A 22,242-nucleotide genomic window follows, 5' to 3' on the forward strand; every position below is an offset into this window, starting at 1 on the left:
TTCAGTATTTTTTTTTTATTTTATTTTTTTTTAACAAAAGCATTTGTCAGCTTTCTACAATTTATAACATGAAAAAGTAATGAATTTGGAAAAAAATTAAGCTTCTTAAAAAAAAAAAAAATTAAATGAAGAAAAACGGTAGTTTAAAGTGAACCAAGTTAAAGTACACTGCCAGTCGGAGCTTGAGTAAAACGTGAAGTATGGAGTACAAAATTGAGAGGACGCCATTTGGAGCTGCTCCTTTTAGTTTCACAGCCCCGAAAAATCATTCATAACCAGGATCAGCAAGAGAAAGTGTGACACAATTAGCAGGATTCTCCATCTCTAGGCGGGGTGTTGCTAGACGAACAGGTCCTGCTGCCTTGAAATCCTGAGTGACAATTTTATATTCCAGTACTCTGCTGTCAAACAGACATGGGCCAAACATCCACCACATTATGGGCCCCCTTCCTTTCCCAAGTTTTTTTTATGGATAAATGCTGAACCTTGTAAATGCCTTCCCGACATGGAAAATGGAACTTTAGCCATTTTCTGAAGTTCTCTCTTTTTGTTTTTCATTTTTTGCTTGATTGTAATGAATGCCATTGCTGGGAAAGACTCAAAATGTTCAGTAGAATTAAATGATCTAAACAAGGCGGACAGTTAAGGTGTGTTCAGTCTGAAAATTCTGGTTTCCAAACTTTTATCCCATTCTTTTTATCTACTTTAAAAATATATATCTATAATAAAAAAAATAATCACTGCCATTAAAACAAAGTCTTATTTCTCAGTAGATGGATGACCTTTGTGAAACAAGTAAATTGGTCGCTGAAATCCTGAAAGAGAAAACAAACAAACAAACAATGGTAAGTTTAAACATCATCAACACTTCAACCCAACAGTTTCAGAGATCTTTTAAAATTCATCTTTAATGACTGACAACTCTGTACTAAAATCAAATGAGACTCATTCTGCACAGTCTTTTTGAGTGCACTGACTGAGCGAGATTCAATATCCTGGGAGGCAAGTGTTACAGGACATTTCATTTCTTGCTAATCTTACTAAAATGTGTTTAGAGCAATCAATTTATACCCCAAACTGAACTGGCAATGAAAGGGAGCTGGAGCTGAGGCAAGTACACAAACGTTATTATAGCTAGGTAAGATCTGGAAGTAACGGGTATCTCTGGTTCTTCCTAGATAATCAGAGCAAAGTACTTTCTGCAGCTAACAAATACATTAAACAAGTGCTTAAATGAACACTGCATCCAAAAATGTTTTTAAAAATGTTACCTGTACAATTTTTTTTTTGTAGTGATAACGAAGAATCATTTAATCTAATTTTTCATGCAGAATGGTGAAAAGAAAAAAGTTTTATCAAATAAACCAATAGTGGCCAATGCTGTACAATGCAAATGGTGCAACAGATAGCACAGAATAAAGAAAATGTTGCATAATCCTTGTGGCCGTTACTCGGTCCTATGCTCAAAAACGTGCAAAATACCTGCTTTTTTTTTTTTTTGCTAAAATGTTGTTAAATAGTTGCGTCTGGAAATATCGGCACACATTATAAATGGAAAACCCAAAGTCTCATGGGATTGACTTCAATTAAATAAATACTCCAGGCTCTGCCTTTTAATAGAAGCTCACTTTTTTGTTTTGTCTGAACTTACTATTTATGTACTTGCTTATTTAAAGAGCGTCTGTAAAATGGCAAAATTTCCCCTTGAGGACAAATACAGTTCTATCTATGTAAAGGCACACCTCATTCATTGGTTAGAATTCCAGTCTTCAATTCAAAAAGCGACTCCCATGAGGCTTTAGGCTTCCTGTTTGAGGTGCAATAATAAAACTCTAGAAGTAAAGGCTGATTTATACTTGTGTCAAGCCTATGCCGTAGCCCGACACACACCTCCTCAAAAATGTGACTATGCATCACAGACCCCTACAACTCTGACTGGCCAGTTTGGCAACTATGTATTTCCTGAAACATGTTTCTGTTTGTCTTCCGCTATTCTGAAGTAAATGTGAAGCAGATCAAGAAAAATGAATTGTGATGGGGGTATCAGAAAATCTACACTTTTATATATACTTCAGAAAAGTACTAGGGTGTTGTACCGTGTTAGCCATTTTGCTTAACTTCCAACTTCAAAGACAAATTGGATGGCAACCAATTCGGGGTGAAATATCAGCAAACATTGGTTTGGAAGTCAGAGAACGTATGAAAAAGTGTGATGGGCAAATACATTTGTTTCCCCATGGAAGAAAACATGTAGCAAGAGGAATGATGATCATTGTGGGCAAAAACTGCCACATTTTAATGAATCATTTGCTTTTCTTGTATGCTACAAACACCGGAAGCTACAGTTCTGGCACGTGCCTAAAGCGTAGTGTGACACAGCAGTATGTACTGGCTAGCCAGGACTGTTTAAAAGCTTTTCAGCAAAAAAGAATGGGTTTTGTAGGTTTTGAACATACAACTGGATGTTACAAACATGCGGATCATGTGCCATGAGTAACGTGACATTATTTATTTTTAAATGAATGTTTTTCACATAGTTTGCTACAGCACTGGGCATTATTGAGTTCTAATACACCATACACTTATACTTCATTTTTGTATGAAAATCTGAGATTAAATTTTTTTCTCAGCCATCACCACAAACTAGAAAACAATAAAATAACAAAAAAAAAAAAGTATCATTTTTGGGTGGAGTATTCGTTTACATTTGTTACACCACAACTTTAAGACTACAGGAAGTCCCCAGGTTACGGACACTCGACCTACGACTTACAAACGAGGCCGCAGCTGTGATGCATGAGCCTCATTAACTGCTGCTCCATCATCTTTGGCCAGAGGACACTGCAAGTAGTGGCTGGAGGGGTGCGATTTCGCTGCTCGCGCTGTATCCCTGTGTCCCTCGGGCAGCAAGCTAGCGGTGACCCGTGGTCCATAGTCACTGGGGCCACAGCTATGAATCGTGTGCAGGACGGAGGCTTAATGGGGCGGTTCGCTGTCCGCCCACTACGCCGCTGCAGCTACTGCTCCTGAGTGGACGCAGGCTGGATGGAGTGGTGTAGGGCGTTTCACCTTCTGCCCACTAAACACGGCTCCCTCCGAATCGTTTTCGGTGGGCGGCTGGAAATGCTGCAACGGGGTGAACGGGGCAGCGGGGGATAGCATTGTAGTGTGCTTCAGGTGGCTGCCTGTTGAATGGGGGTGGGCGATTCACTACACACCTTTGGCCACACTGTGTTCGTTCTCGGTGGGCGGATGCACGCTGCATACTGTAGTGGAGGTGACTGTGTGGTGAACCTTGCTACTCCCATTCATTCTCAATAGCAAGCCTGCTTGTACTATTACGTACATAGCAGGAAGTTGTCTCATCAGTACATCAGAGGTGTTGACGACTGGTGCCTTTCCTGCTGCGATAGCGTGTACAGTGCTGTGTAGAAGAGCTCATCTTAATCTTTTCTCTTCACTCTTCAACAGTGTCTCTGAAACACAAATCTGATGCAAGTGCTGGTGATACAGTAAAGAAGAGAAAAACCATCACCATTGAAAATAAAGTAGAAATAATAAAAAGGTCAGAGAGGTGAAACTCCATCATTCATTGGCAGAGCACTTGGTTACAGTCTGTCAACAATAGCATTTATTAAAATAAAGTACCTGTGCCGACTTACATACAAATTCAGCTTAAGTACAAACCTACAGTCCCCATCTTGTACATAACCCGGGGACTGCATGTATTGTATGTGTTATGATAAGTTATGATATATAAATAATCCAATATCAAAGTTACACTGGGCAGCACGGTGGCGCAGTGGGTAGCGCTGCTGCCTCGCAGTTGGGAGACCTGGGGACCTGGGTTCGATTCCCGGGTCCTCCCTGCGTGGAGTTTGCATGTTCTCCCCATGTCTGCGTGGGTTTCCTCCCACAGTCCAAAGACATGCAGGTTAAGTGGATTGGCGATTTTAAATTGGTCCTAGTGTGTGTGCTTGGTGTGTGGGTGTGTTTGTGCGTGTCCTGCGGTGGGTTGGCACCCTGCCCGGGATTGGTTCCTGCCTTGTGCCCTGTGTTGGCTGGGATTGGCTCCAGCAGACCCCCGTGACCCTGTGTTCGGATTCAGCGGGTTGGAAAATGGATGGATGGAAGTTACACTGTGTAGGTAACATTTTGTTTCAAGTGATTCAAGTGCTTTAGCCAACATGACCGTTTCTATTGTTAACAGCTGCTGTATTGCTGAAACTGTGTCATTATTGCTTGATTGCTTACTCTTTATGACAACATAATCTCAGATTGGTCAACGACCAATATTTCCAATGAACTATAAAGCAAAGAACCGTTTACTGCTGCATTTGTGAAGTATGTACAATAGTTTATGATGGTACTTTTCTTGGCATGCGTTCAAATATTTCACTTTTTAAAAATATTAAAATATGGCATGTTTTTCATATATAATCTTCCATGATTTGATGAAAATGTTATGACTTTTGCATGTTACATTGCAAAGTTTGTAGCATATATATTGCTCTTAATCTGCCAAACATATTTAAGACATGCGTACAAACTCTGATATATAGCTTTTAATCATGATTACCCCATCATTTTTTATGAGAGATGATCAGAAACTACAAGAATCTAACTTTAGAGGCACACTGTGTGCCCATCTTCAGATCATTCAAGAAATATTAATTGCTGTCGCCATACAAAATACTGCTAATACGGAATTGCCCGTTTATCTCATGTATGATATTATCATGTGACTGAAATGAAACGCAAAGACAAATGAAAAAGTCTTCAAAAATGAATTATTTAAAAATCTGAATGGAAAACTAGAACTAAAAAGGTACAACACACCAACCCAGCAACACTTTGGCTAACCATTGTTCACATTCTGTATAATGATGTGATGGTGAAACTTGTCATTCCACAACATGAACATTACTGTACACGAATGTGGTGTGTGGCTGTAGGTTATGTTTGCCACACATACTTAATTTAGTGAATCATAATCCTTGGCTGCTTTTGGCAGCAGCAAGCTGCAGTCAGTACAGCTCACGAGTGCTTCACCAACACTGATTCAGAAATAGGGGTAAATTACATCAAAGATTAATTATACAGCAGTGGATCTTGGATTGCTTCCAAGAGCAATACTCTAGTATGGGGGACAGAGAATGTAGGAAAATCCCCAATGCTTGCTTTTCTGGTCAAACCATACCTCCGTCCCTGCGATGTCTGTACCTAGTGAGCAACTGTAGGGGATACTGTCAAGTAGTGAGATCTTGACTTCAAGCAGAGTACTGACACCATCATCATAAAGGGAAAGGTTACATTATAAAGACCCTCACAGTTCCAGCAATGACCCACTAAGTTTATGGGTCAGTAAGGCATTCAAGAAGGAAGTAAACAGGATAGCCAATCTTGGAGAAATGTTTGATGTTATGTCAGAAAATAAATGTAAATTTAAATTTAGATGGTTTTGCATTAAAATAAATTTAAACTATGTTACTGTGGTAACATACTGAAATTTAAGACGTTATTTGAATAAAAAACAACAAAGCTTCCTTCCTAATACTTTACGCTTGTATAATTGTGCACTGAACCAAGTTGATTTTGCAGTGCTCCGATTTATGAATATCCAAAAAGTAGTTCATATTTTAAATTCTAAACTCTATCAATTCACCTCCTTTTGACACTAAAACCATACACTTCTTTCAAGATCATTTCATATTGTGGGAAAATCATACTGAAATGCCCGAATTGCATTTTGAATTACATCATGGACAGAATGTATCGTCACATGCCAAGGAAACATAAATGTTCATCTGGATCACGGCTGCCCTAAAAATGGCCTAAAGGACAGAGCTGACATTTGACTTTTTTGGGACAACAAAGTATCTTATAAAAAAAGAACATACATATAGCACGAAAAAAAATGGAAGTCTTTTTTTTTTTTTTTTTGCAGCATTCCAAAAGTTCTCTAGGATTTAATGCTCATTTTTAAACTTCTCCAACTATTCATGGGGCAATTCACCTCACACATCATAAATAAAGAAAACATGGCAGGACAAACGCAGCTGAGCTGCAGCTTAAAAAAAGCAAAACTGCCAGTGCAAATGCTTTTACAGATGAAAGTACAGTAGGTAGCACATCTTTCACATCCTTACATATGCTATCATAACCTCTACTACACTGCACCATTTCCAGGCAAAACAGGACTGACAAGATGATGCTATTCCTTACACCCCTGTGCATTCTAGGAAACTGCCACCCATTCATCGATCTCTTCACATTTTAATAGCAGGCAAATTCCTGCAACTCTGCTAAAGAACCTCATTTCAGCCACCTGTCCTCATGACGTTTTAACATTTTTTTGTTTATTTTTCATTAAGTCATCATTTACAGCATACTGGCCACTAATTAAGAAGTTCCTGTCATTTCACCAATATTGCTTCAGCTTTCAATAAAAATATGGTACCTGCTTTCACCCATGTGAGGGAATCTCTACAGGACTCAAATGCTGAACCACCTGCTCAATAAGTAGGGCATCCACAAGACAGAAGATCCCAGTTATGCCATCAAATTAGGTCTAAGGGATGTTACATTTATGAATTCATCAACAAATGCTCATCATTTAGCAGTTCTGTAATATGACATGGACACAAGATGTTTCAATGAGATTTGGACTAAGGTTCTTGGGTATCAGGTATGTTTATGAACACTTTAGTGTCAATCCACAACTAGTACAGAAAGCTTTATGCCAATTAACTGCCTTTGGGTTTCTCCATTGGTTTCCACAAATACTTAATAACTAGGATTACCGGAACAGTACATGTAAATCCTTCTGATCACTACATCCATGTCTCTAAAATGAATAAATACTTTTATTAAAAATGAATTCAGTGTTCTTTTGTGCATCCTGAAGACACCTAAGTGATGGACGGACATGTGGATTATGCAATACGAGTTATGTGAGAATAAATTATTTTCCTCTCCGTGGATGTTTTTCACCTTGTTTGCCGCTGTCCAGAATTAGCAAAGAGTCAACAATAAGGTACATCAAGGAAAATGAGCAGGCAGTCTGTAAGTCACTGTTATAGCTACACCAGTGGGTATGTTACTATTACAGTACACTACATATTTTATGTTTTATGGTGTGTATATATCAGACTGCATGGGATTGGTAAGGCTTGTGGTCAACAATACAGTGGTAGGAGGTGGGGGTATCTGCAGATTTTTGTATCCCCTAACCCTCGTGAATTGTAAGGGATACCTGTGTAACGAAAGTAGAGAAATGCCCATTTTGTAAAACAGGCACAAGGCCAGAACAGGGAAAGTATAAAAAACAAAAAAAAAACACACATTTCCGTGATATTAGAATTGCAGAATATACTGTTTCTGCTAAAGGCAAAACAGTTTGATAGACTGGGTTTGTACACTTCGGTAGATTTCAAATTCCAGGACTTGACTTTCCTAGTACCAACCAGCACACAAGAACCCAGGATTACTTCTCAATATTCACAGCAAAACCTAATAAGAACACATACAAAGTCAAACATGTGGCCTATTTTAAATTGCTGACCACTTCTAAAACCTGACACTGAAGCTCATGGCATTAACTCTTGGCAAAAGTGCAGTTACGCATTATTTATGTAATTCTAGGCAGGGCCACTACATTTTAAAAACAGATATACATTTGTTTGACAAGCAATGTGCCATTATACATGTGGTATGCACAGAGCGGGTTCATGCCAATATTCTGTAAGTGCACGCAAAAGATACAAAGCATTTACCCAAAAAAAAAAAAAAGACATATTTTGTTAGGGTGCCGTTTACAAACCCAACATGTTAAAGAGCACATAAAAGCACAGAAATTTTACTGTGCAACCCAATATGTATTAGGCAAATAAATGGTCATAAAAAATATTTGGGCATATTTTTAATAGTAAATTGTTGCGCATGAAAAGTACAAGGTGTACCTTGGGAAGGGCTTCCATGCACGCTGAATGACTCTCAATAGTCTCGCTATCAGGAAGCATTTCCTGAATAAGGCTGCCCACGTATTTATGTGTCTTGTATAAATAATGCCAGTCCACATTTAACACCCTGAGGATTTCAGGCATTGACTTTTCATCACATATGAAAATAAAATGGCAATACAGAAGTAGTATCACTAGCCTGGCTACCCCTCGCTAACACAAAGGCCAGCTAATCCATTGACACATGAACAGGTCACTGGTCAGATGTGCCGATAGCCCTGCTAAATATCCAAAAAAAATTCTTAACAGAATTACCGTCTTCCTTGCTCTTTTTCAGTTCTCAGTGTTTACTTGCTTCTAGATGGATTTTCAAAGCAGACTCACCTATATTCCCAATGTCAAACTTCTTCATAAAACATGGCACCCAGCCATGTGCTTATTTGATTTGTCTTGTTGAAGCCAATCTTTGTAGTCAGCATTTTTCAACCAATTTAAACGGGCACTTTCCTGGCATTTTGACTACTTGATATATAATAGTGACATGTCTAATGCACACAATGTAATTTACCTTGCTAACTGTTAACCACTTAATATTAACTCGGCAATAATTCAATGTGCAGGCTAACGGCTACTACACATTTATACCAGCATAGTAAAACTTTATATTAATATGCCAAGGTTCTTAAATGTAATATTAATGTAAAATTTGGGTGTTCTGTTGGTAAAATAGCAAAGGTTTTATCTCATGATATGTGAGTACTTAAATTCACTTTAATATTTTCCATGACTTAAGTACCAAATTTTTTTTTAGAATTTCAAGGACTTTTCAGTAGCAGATTTTAGTTTGCTAATTGTTCAAGACTTTCCACTTTTTCCCAAGACTTGTATGAACCCTGGATAGAGCAGGAATAGTGCCCATGTTTGTCAGAGGTCACTTTGCCACAACATTTCTGACACTCAGATGGGAGACTGCCCCATAGTAGTTCATTAAACAGAGCATGGACAAGGTGGCAAGCAAGACATACAAAAGTGTTCAGAAGTTTATTGTGCAAATGTTCAAGTCAAAAAACTAAACAGTCCAATAAATAAAATCATTAAAATACTCCAACCAGTTTAAAATAATAAACTGGTAAAAACTCAAAAAAGAAGAAGAAAAAAAAACAAACAAAAAAAAAACACACAAATTAAGTGTGCTTTAAAATGAGTCAATTTTTAAGACAAACTAAACAAACCCAGGAAAACAGAAACACCACCACACACAAAAAATAACACCTGAAGAGACAACCCATAATGACCACTCTAGGGCTCAGTCCACACATCATTAGCTCTCTTCACTGTACTAGTCTGCTCTACCTTCCCTTCCACTCTGGCACTCCCAAAGACCCAATGTTATTCCCAAGAGCTGTCCCCATCACCAATGCTGGCTTTCAGGACCATACTTACCTCACGTCTTGCCCATCATATTCCCAGTAAAGATCTGCACATTCCACCTCACAACCTGTCTGATGTGTTCCTGGTGGGTCCTCGCTGCCTCACCCTCACTCACTCTTTCCACCAACTTAAAGTTACTTAGGAAAAAAATATACATTTTTCCCCCTTCTCTGATTATGGTTCTTCAGCCTAACAATAACACACTTTCCTTTTTTGGTTCTTCTCTGAAGACGACAAAAAGCTGACCTTCCACTCCTGTTCCTTCACCACCCTCACCTTCCGTACAGGCCCCACCTATGGGCTGTTGTTAACTGTGGATCATCCGTTGCTAACTTACAGTGATTATTCAATTGAAACAGGACCAGTAGGTGTAAAGCACCTCCAGTGCAACATGAACTTCTTTTTTTAAAAGAACTAGTAGTTTCTGTTCCCATGGTGTGCCTCACCACAGTGTTACTAGAAGTGTCAAATGAGGATTACTCCATCATATTTCATTTTTGTTATTAATTTGTCTATTTTACAGATGGGGTTGTATTAAAGTAAATCTGTAGTCTTTAGTAGAGATACTAAAGAATACGGATTCCTTTGTATGCAATATTTCTGGTCAACTGTCTTCTTTCTCCATTAGCTGGATGTAATGTACCAACACAACAGTAAATCGTACTACTAATCCTAAACCATAATGGCAACCATAAATGTAAATGGCAAGCAGCTACTGATTGACCTTATGACCTTAATGACCCAGTCATTAATTGTCAGGTGAAAATTCTTCTACTTCTCTGCCTCTTCTCTGTGCTTCATATATAATGTACCTTTCTGATGCTAAATGCAGCACATGTAAAAGAAATTCACCCAAATTCTAGATTTGTTTCGACTCTGGCAGTAGTCTCCTTCTATACAGGGTGGGGCAATACTTTTTCTGCTTCTTGTTGATGGTTTGGTAAATATGAAAAGGTAAATAATGTTCTTTCCTTTATAAACATACAAAGATCAACAGCACAGAATGCAAAGCTGTGAACAGTATGTTGGGGTACTTGGATAAACACAATACTGCTGTTTCATACACAGCATACAGTTGCACCAGAGAACAAAACTCTCCCCCACCCCCAACAATAAAAAATTAACAACAAAAAAAAAAAATGTTGTAGAGCTGGTCATTTAGTTGCTCTGGAGATGAAGCAATTTTATTTGCTTGGTGATAATGCTTGTTCTAAAAGGTGCAAAAAAAAAAAAAAAAAAAAAAAAAAGAATCCTCACCTTTGGATGAGCTCTGTGGTGTCCCAATCAACTCATAACTGGAGAAGCCAACTTCTGGAGATATCAAATAAGCTGTGAACTGGTCTGGCTTGAAATGTATGTTGTAATAGTTTTTGTTGATATTTTCCTGTAGATTAAGAAAATATTGGCACCAATATTAATATAAGCACTCCACAATTCTATACATATGATGGCACAAATAAGAACAATTCAGAATTGGAACTTTATTAAAAAGGTAATGAAAGCTGTGCCCCCCTCCACAGAGAATAACAGGCAAACTTTACTGTATTTGAGTAATGGGATTCAACATTTTGACAATGTAATAAACTGTAATCACTTTCATAGTAGCTCTATTTTATAAATAGTGGTTTGGCCAACCAAGCAAGCATATTATCAAACAAAACCAACTACTGCCAAAAACCTTTAATTTCGAATGGAAGTTACAAAATTTTATTCCTGTTTGTCCCAAGTATAAACATGCCTTTTAATTGAGGCTCACTGCAAAAAGTGCATGTAGTTTTATTTTTAGTTTTAGGACAGTTGAATCAAAATAACTGTTTTTGGTGTTTATTTAGCAATGTAGATCCACTGCAAAAAGACAATATATAAAATGTCACCTTTCTTAATGTTGTACCACAGGGACAAATTAGTTTCAACCTAATTTTAAGCAACTCTTGTATACATAAAATTATTTACAAACAGTAACTAACAAGTTTGTGAGTCACTGACATTACCAGACACCTACCCTTTTTGTTTTTTTTTTTTTAAAAAAAAAAAGATCTACAATATTCACGACTACAATTGTAACAAAACACTTATTTCTCTTGGTGAAGTAAGGAATCCATTTTTCCTATCTCTTTCAAATAATAATGATTTGCAACTTCTGTAAAGTCTATGTATTTGTTGGACACCGTGGTGTCTTCCCCACAGCATTCAAAGTTGTGAGGGTATTAGAAATAAACATGATCTATCAGGCTTAAAAGTCAAGAGAGAGGTAAAGAATTTCAACAAGTGCAGAATGTAGCTGCTAGAATCTTAACACATCTCTCCAGTTTTGATGTCACTACATTGCTTACCTGTGCCATTTAGAATTGACTTTAAAATACTGCTTATGGTTTACAAAGCCTTAAATAATCTCGTTCCATCCTATACTTCGGAATGCCTCTCAACTTACACTACAAATTGTACCCTTAGATCTTCAAATGAGTGCCTGCTTAAAATTCCAAGAGCTAAACTCAAAAGAAGTGACGAGGTGGCCTTCTTCTGGAATAGCTTACCAATAGAAATTCACCAAGCTAGTATGGAGGAGCACTTAAAAAAACAAAAACAAACAAAAAAAAAAAAACCTCATAAAACCCCATTATTTTAACATGGCTTTCTCATAGTTTCATTTTAGTGCAACGCTGATATTCTGTATATGCATTCAATTATCGTTTTTATCATGGCTCTGCAATCCGTACTAACCCCAAATGTCTACATGACTATCATCATCCAATTCTTCCATGTGAAGCCTGAAAACCACGAGGAGTGACTTAGATAATTTATTTTAGGGAGAATGCCCAGTGGGGGCGGAGAGGTCTCAGGGCCTCCGAACCCCTGCAGATTTTTTTTTCTTCTTCTGTCCTCCTGGCCATCAGACCTTACTTTATTCTTTGCCTATTCTTTTTGTATTTTTCTTTTTTCATCCTGTAAGGCACTTTGAGCTACATTATTTGTATGAAAACATGCTATATAAATAAAATTTTGTTGTTGATGTAATAAATCATAGGTATATTTGGCATAAATAATAAATAAGTGGATTTTAAAAAACAGATATAAAATGAGTATGATCCATGAGAATGGTTCCATTGTAACACTGATGTCTCCGATAACTAAAAGAACCCAAAACCTAATTATTTGGTCTTGTTTTACACTGCACTGCTGACCTCAACTTATGTTGGTAAGCTTTTATTTTACAGTTAACAGTGTTGTCGTTTGTCTTCTTGTAAGAGTTACATTTTTAATATAGTAATGTTTTAAAATTCTACATATACAATTAACCAATATTTAAATACAGCACACATTCATGTGCTACCTGTATAACATGGTCAAAATAAGTCAATATATTAAATCGCTTAAAATTGACAAAAAAGTTGATACATCAAGTTTACAAAATTGTTAGTGCCAGCTCTAAGTGAATGTATAATGTCAGACTGACTGCACTTTGCCAGAACTGTTATTCATTCAATAGAGGCATCATTGTACATGAAAATGGGCCAGGACAACAGGTGAAGTATCTAGTGCATGCTTAAATGTAGCGAGTCGAATCCTCAAATTAGTACAATGATTTGTAACACTGTCCATAAAGGAACAACATCCACAAGATTGCCAGTTCCAATATAGTTCAATTTGAGAACAAAGAAATTTCTCGTCCTGGAACAGTTCTCATGATACACTCAACTAGCAACTCTCATCAATCGCACATGCCAGAACAAGTGCTCAAAACAAATCGATATACCCTGCACTGATACAAATTCAGAAACAGGAACAGATTACAGCAAGAAGGTATTGTACTTTGGTGGAGCTTGCACTGCTCAACACAGCAGTCCTATAGCACGAATGGGAAAGAAAGCAGTCAAATTCCCAATGTGTGCTTTTCTGACCAAATCATACATCCATCACTGCTATGTGTGTACCCCGATAAATAATGGGAGTACTATGACAGCGGAGAAGTCTCCGCTTCATAAAGAGAGCTGGCTCTCTCATTTTTCTTAAAAGGAAATATTAGAAGTTCTACATATTATCTAGTCAGGACTCACAGCTAATGGGTAAGTAAGGCATTCAGGAGGAAATAAAAGGACAGCCATTGTTAGAGCAGTGTTTGATGTTAACCAAGAAAACAAAATGAAAAATTTTAAAATTTGAATGAATAGGTCATTGTCTTTCTGTACAGCATTTAGTGAGATTGTTACTTACAAGTGTGGATTAACATGCAACATGTCATGTTACTTGTTATGAATATTATGTTAATATTTAAGAAAAAAGAAAGCTACAAAAACTTGCATCAAATCTTGTGTAGTTAAGACAGTGATGAATTGTGTACTTAGACAGTGATGAATTTATTTAGCAGTGTTTTGATTAATGAATATCTAATAAGTAAACATACAGTACTTTTTTATAAAAATTTCATCATTGTATCATGAAGCCTGAATCACAATAGGAGTTTTAACTTGGGAAAAGTGTATTGTCACAGGCCTAACTACTGCATTATAAGAACCAACAAGTGATTTTAGCAGATTCTTTTATTCAAACAGAACTGTTCAAAAAGATACCCTCTGCAGAAAGCGGAGGTAGTGTTCAGTGCTGCTGCATACAAATCCAATATCTTGGGTTTAAATCATGCACCTAAGCATTGCTCGCATGGAATGTGCAGATTCTCCCAGAGTGTACATGGTTTCCCCTCCTAACACCAGTCTCTACAGAGGTGGGCAGATTGTTTCTACTGTTGCACTCAATGCTAAGTGAAACCAGTAGTTCAATAAATACAACAGCTGGCTGACAACTGATATAGTATCAACAGCTATAAATATTCATGATGCTTTGAAACAAAATCTGCTTTTGTTTCTGTCATTGAAATCTGTCATTTCTTTGCTGGTGTCACATTCACAATCTCGTAAAACGCAAAATCAACCAGAGAAGCAGCTAACTTCTCTGCATATGAAAGAGACAAAATACGGTCACTGGATTTTTTTTCCTCCTCCTTCACTTTTAATGGTTAATTAAAATGCAACATTTATTGGCAAAGAGAACCAAATGTTATTCAGTTTGTGTAATGCAAATAATTACCTGTGAAAACATCATGGTTTTCTCATAAGCATTATATTCCTCATAAAGGCATGTATATATAATTTACATTTAAATATATTCAAATGAACACCATAAAGCATTGGAAATACACCGAAAAATTTTATGTACGATTTTAGTTTCACTATGTGTACAAGGAAGGATAAGATTAGTTAATAAAAAAAATGCTACAATTATGTAAGCAGCTTAATATTGCATAGGTTAATTATATGAATGGGGGTGTGATGGGGAAAGGGTGCAGACTCATCTCTGTGGAGAGTTTGCTCCTTTTCTGTAAAGCTTAACACTGTTTTTTGATATTTAAGAGTCTCTTCCAAAAAATTCATACAAGGTTTGTTATCTGCCCACTTCTTATGTACTCAGCAAGAAGAGATCCTCCTATTTTACTCATCCACATAAAGCCCAATTATACCTGAACAACTTGTCATGGACGTCTAGATTTAAAGGACATACAAGGGGTAAGTTGAAAGGTGTCTACTTTTTGTACTACCTCAGCTTCTATTAATGGTAAATGTGAGAAAAATAATGGTGTAAGGTTTAAAATGGCTGGAAAAATATATTGTAGAAGATTCGGTATACCATCCTTTACTATATTCTTTGAAAGCTTCTGAATCTTAGCTTGCAAAAAAGAAGGTCTACTGCACAACCTGGTCCTTACTCATCTTGTGCCAGAGGCTCTCAAAAACAAATCAGCAGCAGGTGTCTCTATCCACTCTCACTTAGCTGTGTGAAACAGATACTCACAGTGATCTTCTTCCTCTTGCCATATGATGACCAGGGCTGTGGTTCCAAAATTAAGACGCCTCCAGGATTTAGATGCAAATAGATTCGCCTGAATAGCCTCTTGAGGCCATCATCTCCCCAGTTCAAGTGAACCCACTTTGTCATACTCAGACACAATATAACATCATATTCTGGCCTTTGAGTTTGCAGCAAGTCATCATTTGGGAGTACATAATTTGCCTAGACAAGAAGAAAAATATTTTACAAATTATTATTATTATAAAACAATTTGAGATACTTTGGTGTATGAAAATGTGCTATGTAATTAAATGCTTTTGTTGCTGAAATATTTCACATCTGCAACAAGGTGTAAAACATTTCAATATATACTTCAATATATATTAAACAATACATGAGTGGATACAAACTAAAGAGGGTGTTGGGGAATGACCTTGCATTATTACAAGAGAAGAAAAAAAAAAAAGTCTTAAGCAAGATGTGTGAAAATTGATATTTTAAGATTCATGATTGCACAATTCACAAAGAAAAGGATCCCTGCACTGTTTACCACAAATTAAAATTATCCTTGTGTGGACTACTCACCTTTGGCAAGTACAAGAATTCCTTTCTCAGACTGCACGATTTAACTTGGCAACATTTTAACTCCTACCTTTTCTAGTGTTCAAGTCTACAAAATTAATGTTGTCTGTAGTTTAGCCCAACATTGAACTAATGAAAACCAGTCATCCTTTACAACAAGTGGTTAAATAAGAACACAGCATAAAACTTTTGCGTTTACAAAGTTATTTACTAATACTAACTTAGCAATAGTGTAACCTCATCTTTTAACTAGAGTCCTCCTAAAACAAATGACACGACAGTGCAATGCCTAACAGCGTAGTAAGTCCAAGGATACATCAGAGCAAAAGTTACAAAAGAAATCATGCACCTGCAATGGGAGAAGTAAAACTGAAGTGAACTGGAATTAAAACTAGCCAAACTACAGCAGTCTTGTTATTTGTGGAAGACAGTTTAAATGTCACAATGACGAACTCTTTTGCTTGTTTCTTCTATATTATTGTAGTTTCAAGAAGAGGTAGGTGACACACAAAAACAAAAAACACTGCATTAGGCATACATTTTATAGGCTGCACTATTGAAAGAAAAATAAGGAACGCATGATCTTACAGAGCAAAACAAGTGTGAACTTCTTAACTTCTTCATTCTGCAAGAAGACTGACAGCACCAAAGGGGTTGGGGGGCGAGCAAACAACACAACACACAAGTTTGTGAGCTTCCGTATTGAAACAATGCCAAAGAAATGCCCATTTCTGACTAAGAAGGAGTGGAAAAGAAAAGAGCACTACAAACAGAAAGAGCCAAAGTGATACACTAGACAGCAAATGCTAAATTCCAAATCAGTGAGGAGAAAAATACAGAAGACTCTATGACCAAACACTGGATCTTTCAAGCCTGTTAGTAACACATGCCATTTTTTTTTTTTTTTTTGTGGTGCCTAGTAGCTTCCAAGATTTTACAAAGAAAATGAGCAGTTGTAGTTTGCGCGAGAAAAGGCCAACACTTCTTCCAAGTAGTATATTATAAAAACAATAGTGCACTATCCACACACATATACCCTCCATGAAATATGATCCTGCTTCACAGCAAACAAACTGTATACTGCCTTTGTTGTTGTTGTTACTGCAGAAGCTATTATAGGACCTTTCTATGTGGGCTCAATTGCAGAATGCAGCACAGTATCCAAATCAAATCAGACCAGAGCAGTCCATAAAGCACCTGCATGCTGCTTGCCACAATGCAGCCTGCTTCTTGCAGAATTCCACACACACTAACTGGGATTCATGCACAGGTTCCCTTATAAAGATACATACTACAACATTTGTGGTTAAGCTGCTCAAAGTTGGTTTGGAATGAGTATTAAGGTATTTTTAAAATATAAATAAAATTAGAAATTACTCATTAAAAAGTAAAATTAAACAGTTGTGAGAAGACTACAAAAATGAAAACGCCACTAGTAATAGAAAAAATATTTACTACAATCAGTAAGGGTGCTTAATTCTGTATGCATGTATAGTATTGCATGTGAGCATACATACAACTTGATGGAGTACATATTACACAAACACAGAAAATATACAGACTCGGAAAGAAAATATATTAAATAAAAAACAAACAACTAGCCAGCCATTTTTAAATCTGCTTTACTTGGACAGTGTCACAGCGAAGCTGCAGCCTATCCCAACAAACACTGGACCCAAGGCAGGAATCTTGGACCGGGTGCCAGTCCATTACAGGGTAAACACACACACAGGCCAATTTAGCAAAAAGGCTGCCGGAGAACATAAAAACCATAGTGCATAGTGAGTTTTGTTTATCTTGTATAAAAACAACTTAGTACAATTATACTTTTTTTTTTTTAGTTGTATACATCTATAAAGCGCCTTGAGCATGGGAAAGGCACTACATAAATTAAATTATTATAAAATTGAGAGAAAGCTAGCACTCTGCAAAGCACACAGTTCAAGAACAAACCCCCATTATTTAAAAAAAAAAAAAAAAACACTGTACATTTCACAAAGATTTGGAATTTTCTGTCCTAGTGTCTATATAAGCACAGGGAATTCCAGTTTCTGTATTACATCTTGCCTGAAGAAGGGGCCCAAGTTGTCTCGAAAGCTTGCATATTGTAATCTTTCTAGTTAGCCAATAAAAGGTGTCATTTTATCATCCATATTGGCTAACACAGTACAACACCCTTGTACTATACACATCAAAAACAGAAAAAAAAAAAAAAAGATACCTTGCTAAGTTACAAGAATCAACCAATAACTGCACTACACAACACTTAAAGTTTCCATACAACTAAAAACTACTCACTGACATGACTGACTGGTAGTGGGTGCTATATAATAACAACCTTTAACAGGCTGGAATAAAGCACACAAGTTTCTGGATATAACCTCCCAAGCAAGGGTCACATAAAGCATATGCATCTAGACACCTGGATAGTGTCTTTCAGCCCCTCCTAGTCGGTTGCCTCAGTATACTAACATGGCCGACAATGTTTTTGATAAATACTGAAATATGCAAATATAGATCATTTTGTATAAGCAACTGCAAAGAGACATTATACTGTTTCAGCCTCAACAAATATATGAGTTCACATGTATGGGTGCAATACTCTGAACTTCAGAGATGAAGACTCCTGTACAAGTGGCAAAAACCTATTTTACGATGTGACTATAAACCTCAAGGGAAGTTTCCTCAGTTTAAATTTACTGTCACTAAAGCATATAGATAATTAAATATGAGATGTGCACACTGCAAGACTCCTAAATCTGCCAAAGATTGAGCAAGTACAACCAAAGAAAGACCCATAGTGAAGCTGCTGATCACTACAATTTACCTAGAGCTCCCCTGACAAGGCAAGCCTGCCGCTACAGGCCTAAATGAACTACAGGCCTCATGACCATGCAGCACTAAAGGAGTCATTTTTTTCATATACTTCACATTTCCTCTGTTATTCTGCTTTAATCAGCTGACCTTCCTCCTAGTAAAATAAATTGGAAGACCCATCTTCAAAAAAAAGATGTGGGGTGAGAACACAATACAGGTTACTTTTTGTGTATATATATGTAAACAGAAAACTAAACAGCTTCATATTGGGGGAAAAAAATAATCTTGGGAAAGAAAATGTTAGACAATCCAGACAGCATTAACAGATGCTACCAGGGATGCTTTCTACAACAAAGAGGAAAGAAAAGACTTTACATAACAGAAAGAAAGACTATGTTGGACACCTACATACCAAAAAAAGCCTGTTTAGGAAAAGAAAGTGTCACAAATTAACATAAAGGATGTTTCATCTACCCACATTTCCTCTGTTTTAAACTGCAAATGTATGAATATTTGACTGTAAAAAAGAAAAGAACAAATTATACATAAAAACATAACCCAACAGTGCAGCTGCTCTGACTGTAAGAGATAGTGTGTTAAGTTATTAAAAAAAGGACATCAAAGTTAACACATTTATCCTAAAAATAGCTGATAAAATACAGCAGATGTTCTAACGGTTGCATATATTAGTAATTTGTAACACAAAATGAGAAATTACTTAAGCATTTTGGCAAGAACAACTTTTTATATATAAATAATTACTCAAAAATACACAAATTTCACAAAAATGCATAAAGACCACAACTAGTAAGTGACATGTGGCATCATCATGCATTTCTTTTATGGCCTCACCCGCAAGAATGATACGTTGTTGGGGAACTCTCTGCTGGAACTTGATAGCTGGCCAATAGGCGGTGGTGCTATTGGGCCCCTGCAAATAGTGAGGGATGCTGGAAACTGCTTTTTGGGTGTCCCTTCGTGGTCTTCTCCTTTCTTTGCTGAAGATGGCTGCACAACCTCTGATAAGTAATGACGAACATTCTGCCAAGCAGAATGGATTAATCCAGTATCAATGTCAATTCCTACAATTTTACAAGGCTTGCAGTTTTTGGCAAGGTAGAGCGTCATGTGGCCTGTGTTACAGCCCAGATCTAGAACAGACTTATCGTGGAACCACTCAGGCTTCAGCACTCGAACTCTGGGATCCTCACACCAGCCAGGGTTTCTGTAGCCATAGTATTTGTTGTAGTTGCCATACTGAAACTTGCGCTGCTTGTCTTTGAATAAAGGCTGTGAGCCATACTGCTTGCTGCCTTGCTGTGGCTTGCTTTTTTCTGGGGTTTCTTTCTTGTCAGTTATTGCTTGTTTTGATTTGCTACTCCCCCCAATTGGTGGCACTGACTCAGATTTGCTTGAAGTTCTGCGCCGCTTGCGATGCCTAACACTGGCACACGTTACAGAACCACCAGGGACAGATGAGAGAGAAGAATTTAAATTTGATGATGCTTTTTGATCTGTGACACTTGACATTGGAAGAATGGGTGGCACAATTTCATCCCTGCAATTAATAGATGTATTCAGTTCATACGGCTGTGGCCCCTCAAATGATGGTGGTGTCTCCCCAGCTAGGTCCACTGCACTACCGATCATGCTTTCCTCTTTCAGGTATGGAGGGTTCAATATCGGACAAGCAGCATCTGATGAAGATTTTTCACCAACTGACACATCCAATGAATGACTGTTCAGAGCCAAAACAGATTCCTGCGTTGATGTAGCTATTGGTGGAACATTATTGGTAACAGAACCTGGCAGCTGATGTGGAGGATTCCCATGGTGCCGATGCCTATGCCTTTTCCTGCCCCCTCCTCCGGCCTTCACTGGTGACACCAAAATTCCATCATCACCACCACCACAGTTCAAATTCAAAGGATCTGTAATGTCCTTGGGAATTAAAATTTCCACTGGATCTCTGTTTTTCGAAGGCAGTGGGGAGGACTTCGGGGTCTCTGCATTTAGGGCCCGGTTGACCTCTTCATCTAAAAGGCTATTAAGATTCAGGGGGTCAAAAATGTTACCTCCCAATAGAAAGTTAGTGGGCAAAACTGGGTCACATTCGGAGTTGGCTCGTCGGCGACGTTTGAATCCAGGATGCTTGAAGCCAATGTTGACACTGTTGCGCCTTTTATTTGATTTCTGCTGTTGCTGCAGTCCATTCTTGGGCCTGTAAAGCTGTCCCATGGTGTTCTCAGCTTCAACATGCTCAACCTTATTCTCAATAGAATTGCTATTATTAATGCACCGAGCTGTCAAAACAACATTGGCATCGTCCATCAGTTCTCCCGATATGGACTCCACAGGTAATGGGACATGGCTGGGACTATTTCCAGTACATTGGTGTAGTGATGTAGCAGAATCCGCGTTGCCTTCCACTGAAGTATTGTTTTCCACCGACATTTCTATCATTATTTTGAACTGTTGCAAGAGGCATGGATAGAATGTTTAAAAGTTCGTGTAAAACATTATGAAGTTTTCTTCTTACTGCATTCCCAGTGCTCTCTTCTCCTCCTCCAGCATGTCAACAAAAGCACGTCCATAGACTAGCCACACGCAGCTGACGCTCTTCCTTCCTTCCTTCTTCAATTTGGGAGAAGCAAAAACTTGCAGTTTCTGGCCGAGTTTAACAATCTCTGCTCGTCTGCTGCTACTATAGGCATGTGCCTTTGCCTGTTATTGCGTAAAGGCAACGTATTCCGCTCGTCCCCCTAAATGCTAACTCCCTCCCCCTTTCTTCTGTGCGTGTCTTAACGTGCCTAGCGTTCCCCCGCCTCCCCTAGCCGTGACTCTCCCAGTAACACGCCTCCTACGTCAGACGTCGCCGTACTCATGCATATTTCATGAGCTACAGGGACCTCTGGACGAAAAACACACACACACGCAGACACACAGAGCCTGAGCTTGCTTGCTTCTCCGCCTTCCTTTTGCCAAGCTGCTTGTGTTTGCCCCCTCCCAAAGACACTCTTTTTCAAAAGAACACGAAAAAAAAAATTTAAAAAATCCAAACTGACAGGACGCAGTTCAGCGCCTCCCGCCGAGTTAAAAATAAAAAGTATTATACGAACCAAAAAGTAACTAACCGACCACACCCCCCGAAGAATGTAAATTTCGATTGATTTAATTCTTAAAATTTCAACTCGAAGAGTGAGTGTGTGCGTGTGTATATATGTGTGTGCTAGAAAGTGTGTGATGTGTAAACTCCTAAGCCAGTTCGCAAGACGAGCTCGAGCTGCTGGTTCTCGCACTATGCTTGGCGTCTCCGCTCGCTTTATATGCCGTTCAAGCAGCCCTGGGAAGGCTGAGCGACGTCTAACGTGGCCAATCAATGGGCCAAGTTGACTGTTCTAACGACTCGCCCATTCGAACGTTCACCAATTGTGACACACTGGGGGGAGGGCGAGTTCTCGACACATGGCTGCCCTCAAATTCCGCCAGTGTTGTTTAAAAATACATTGAGATTGTAGCGGAAAACAACTGAATTATCCGCCACTGATCAAATAAAAATATTTGTACATTTTTAAAAGTTATTTTTTGTCCAAATCAACGCGACATGTTT

The 22,242-nt window shown here is 37.9% G+C and overlaps 1 protein-coding gene across 1 annotated transcript; it reads right to left on the reverse strand.

Annotated features, from left to right (window-relative positions):
* On the reverse strand, positions 1 to 21,978 carry mepceb (methylphosphate capping enzyme b). Its single transcript, XM_028798225.2, has 4 exons — positions 19,485 to 21,978; positions 15,237 to 15,455; positions 10,650 to 10,776; positions 1 to 815 (listed from the first exon to the last, which is right to left on the reverse strand). Exons 1-4 carry the CDS (start codon positions 21,093 to 21,095, stop codon positions 760 to 762), a joined length of 2,013 nt encoding a protein of 670 aa, XP_028654058.1. The 5' UTR covers positions 21,096 to 21,978; the 3' UTR covers positions 1 to 759.
* Positions 21,979 to 22,242: the final 264 nt, after the last annotated feature.

This window comes from Erpetoichthys calabaricus, chromosome 3, assembly GCF_900747795.2.
Source record: "Erpetoichthys calabaricus chromosome 3, fErpCal1.3, whole genome shotgun sequence".
NCBI lineage: Eukaryota > Metazoa > Chordata > Cladistia > Polypteriformes > Polypteridae > Erpetoichthys > Erpetoichthys calabaricus.

Coding starts and splice junctions, on each gene's coding strand:
- mepceb (XM_028798225.2), bottom strand. CDS start 21,095: ATGATAGAAATGTCGGTGGAAAACAATACTTCAGTGGAAGGCAACGCG. Junction 10,777..15,236: donor GCAAGAGGAAGAAGATCACT/GTGAGTATCTGT, acceptor CTTAATCTACAG/GAAAATATCAACAAAAACTA. Junction 816..10,649: donor ACCACAGAGCTCATCCAAAG/GTGAGGATTCTT, acceptor TTTCTCTTTCAG/GATTTCAGCGACCAATTTAC.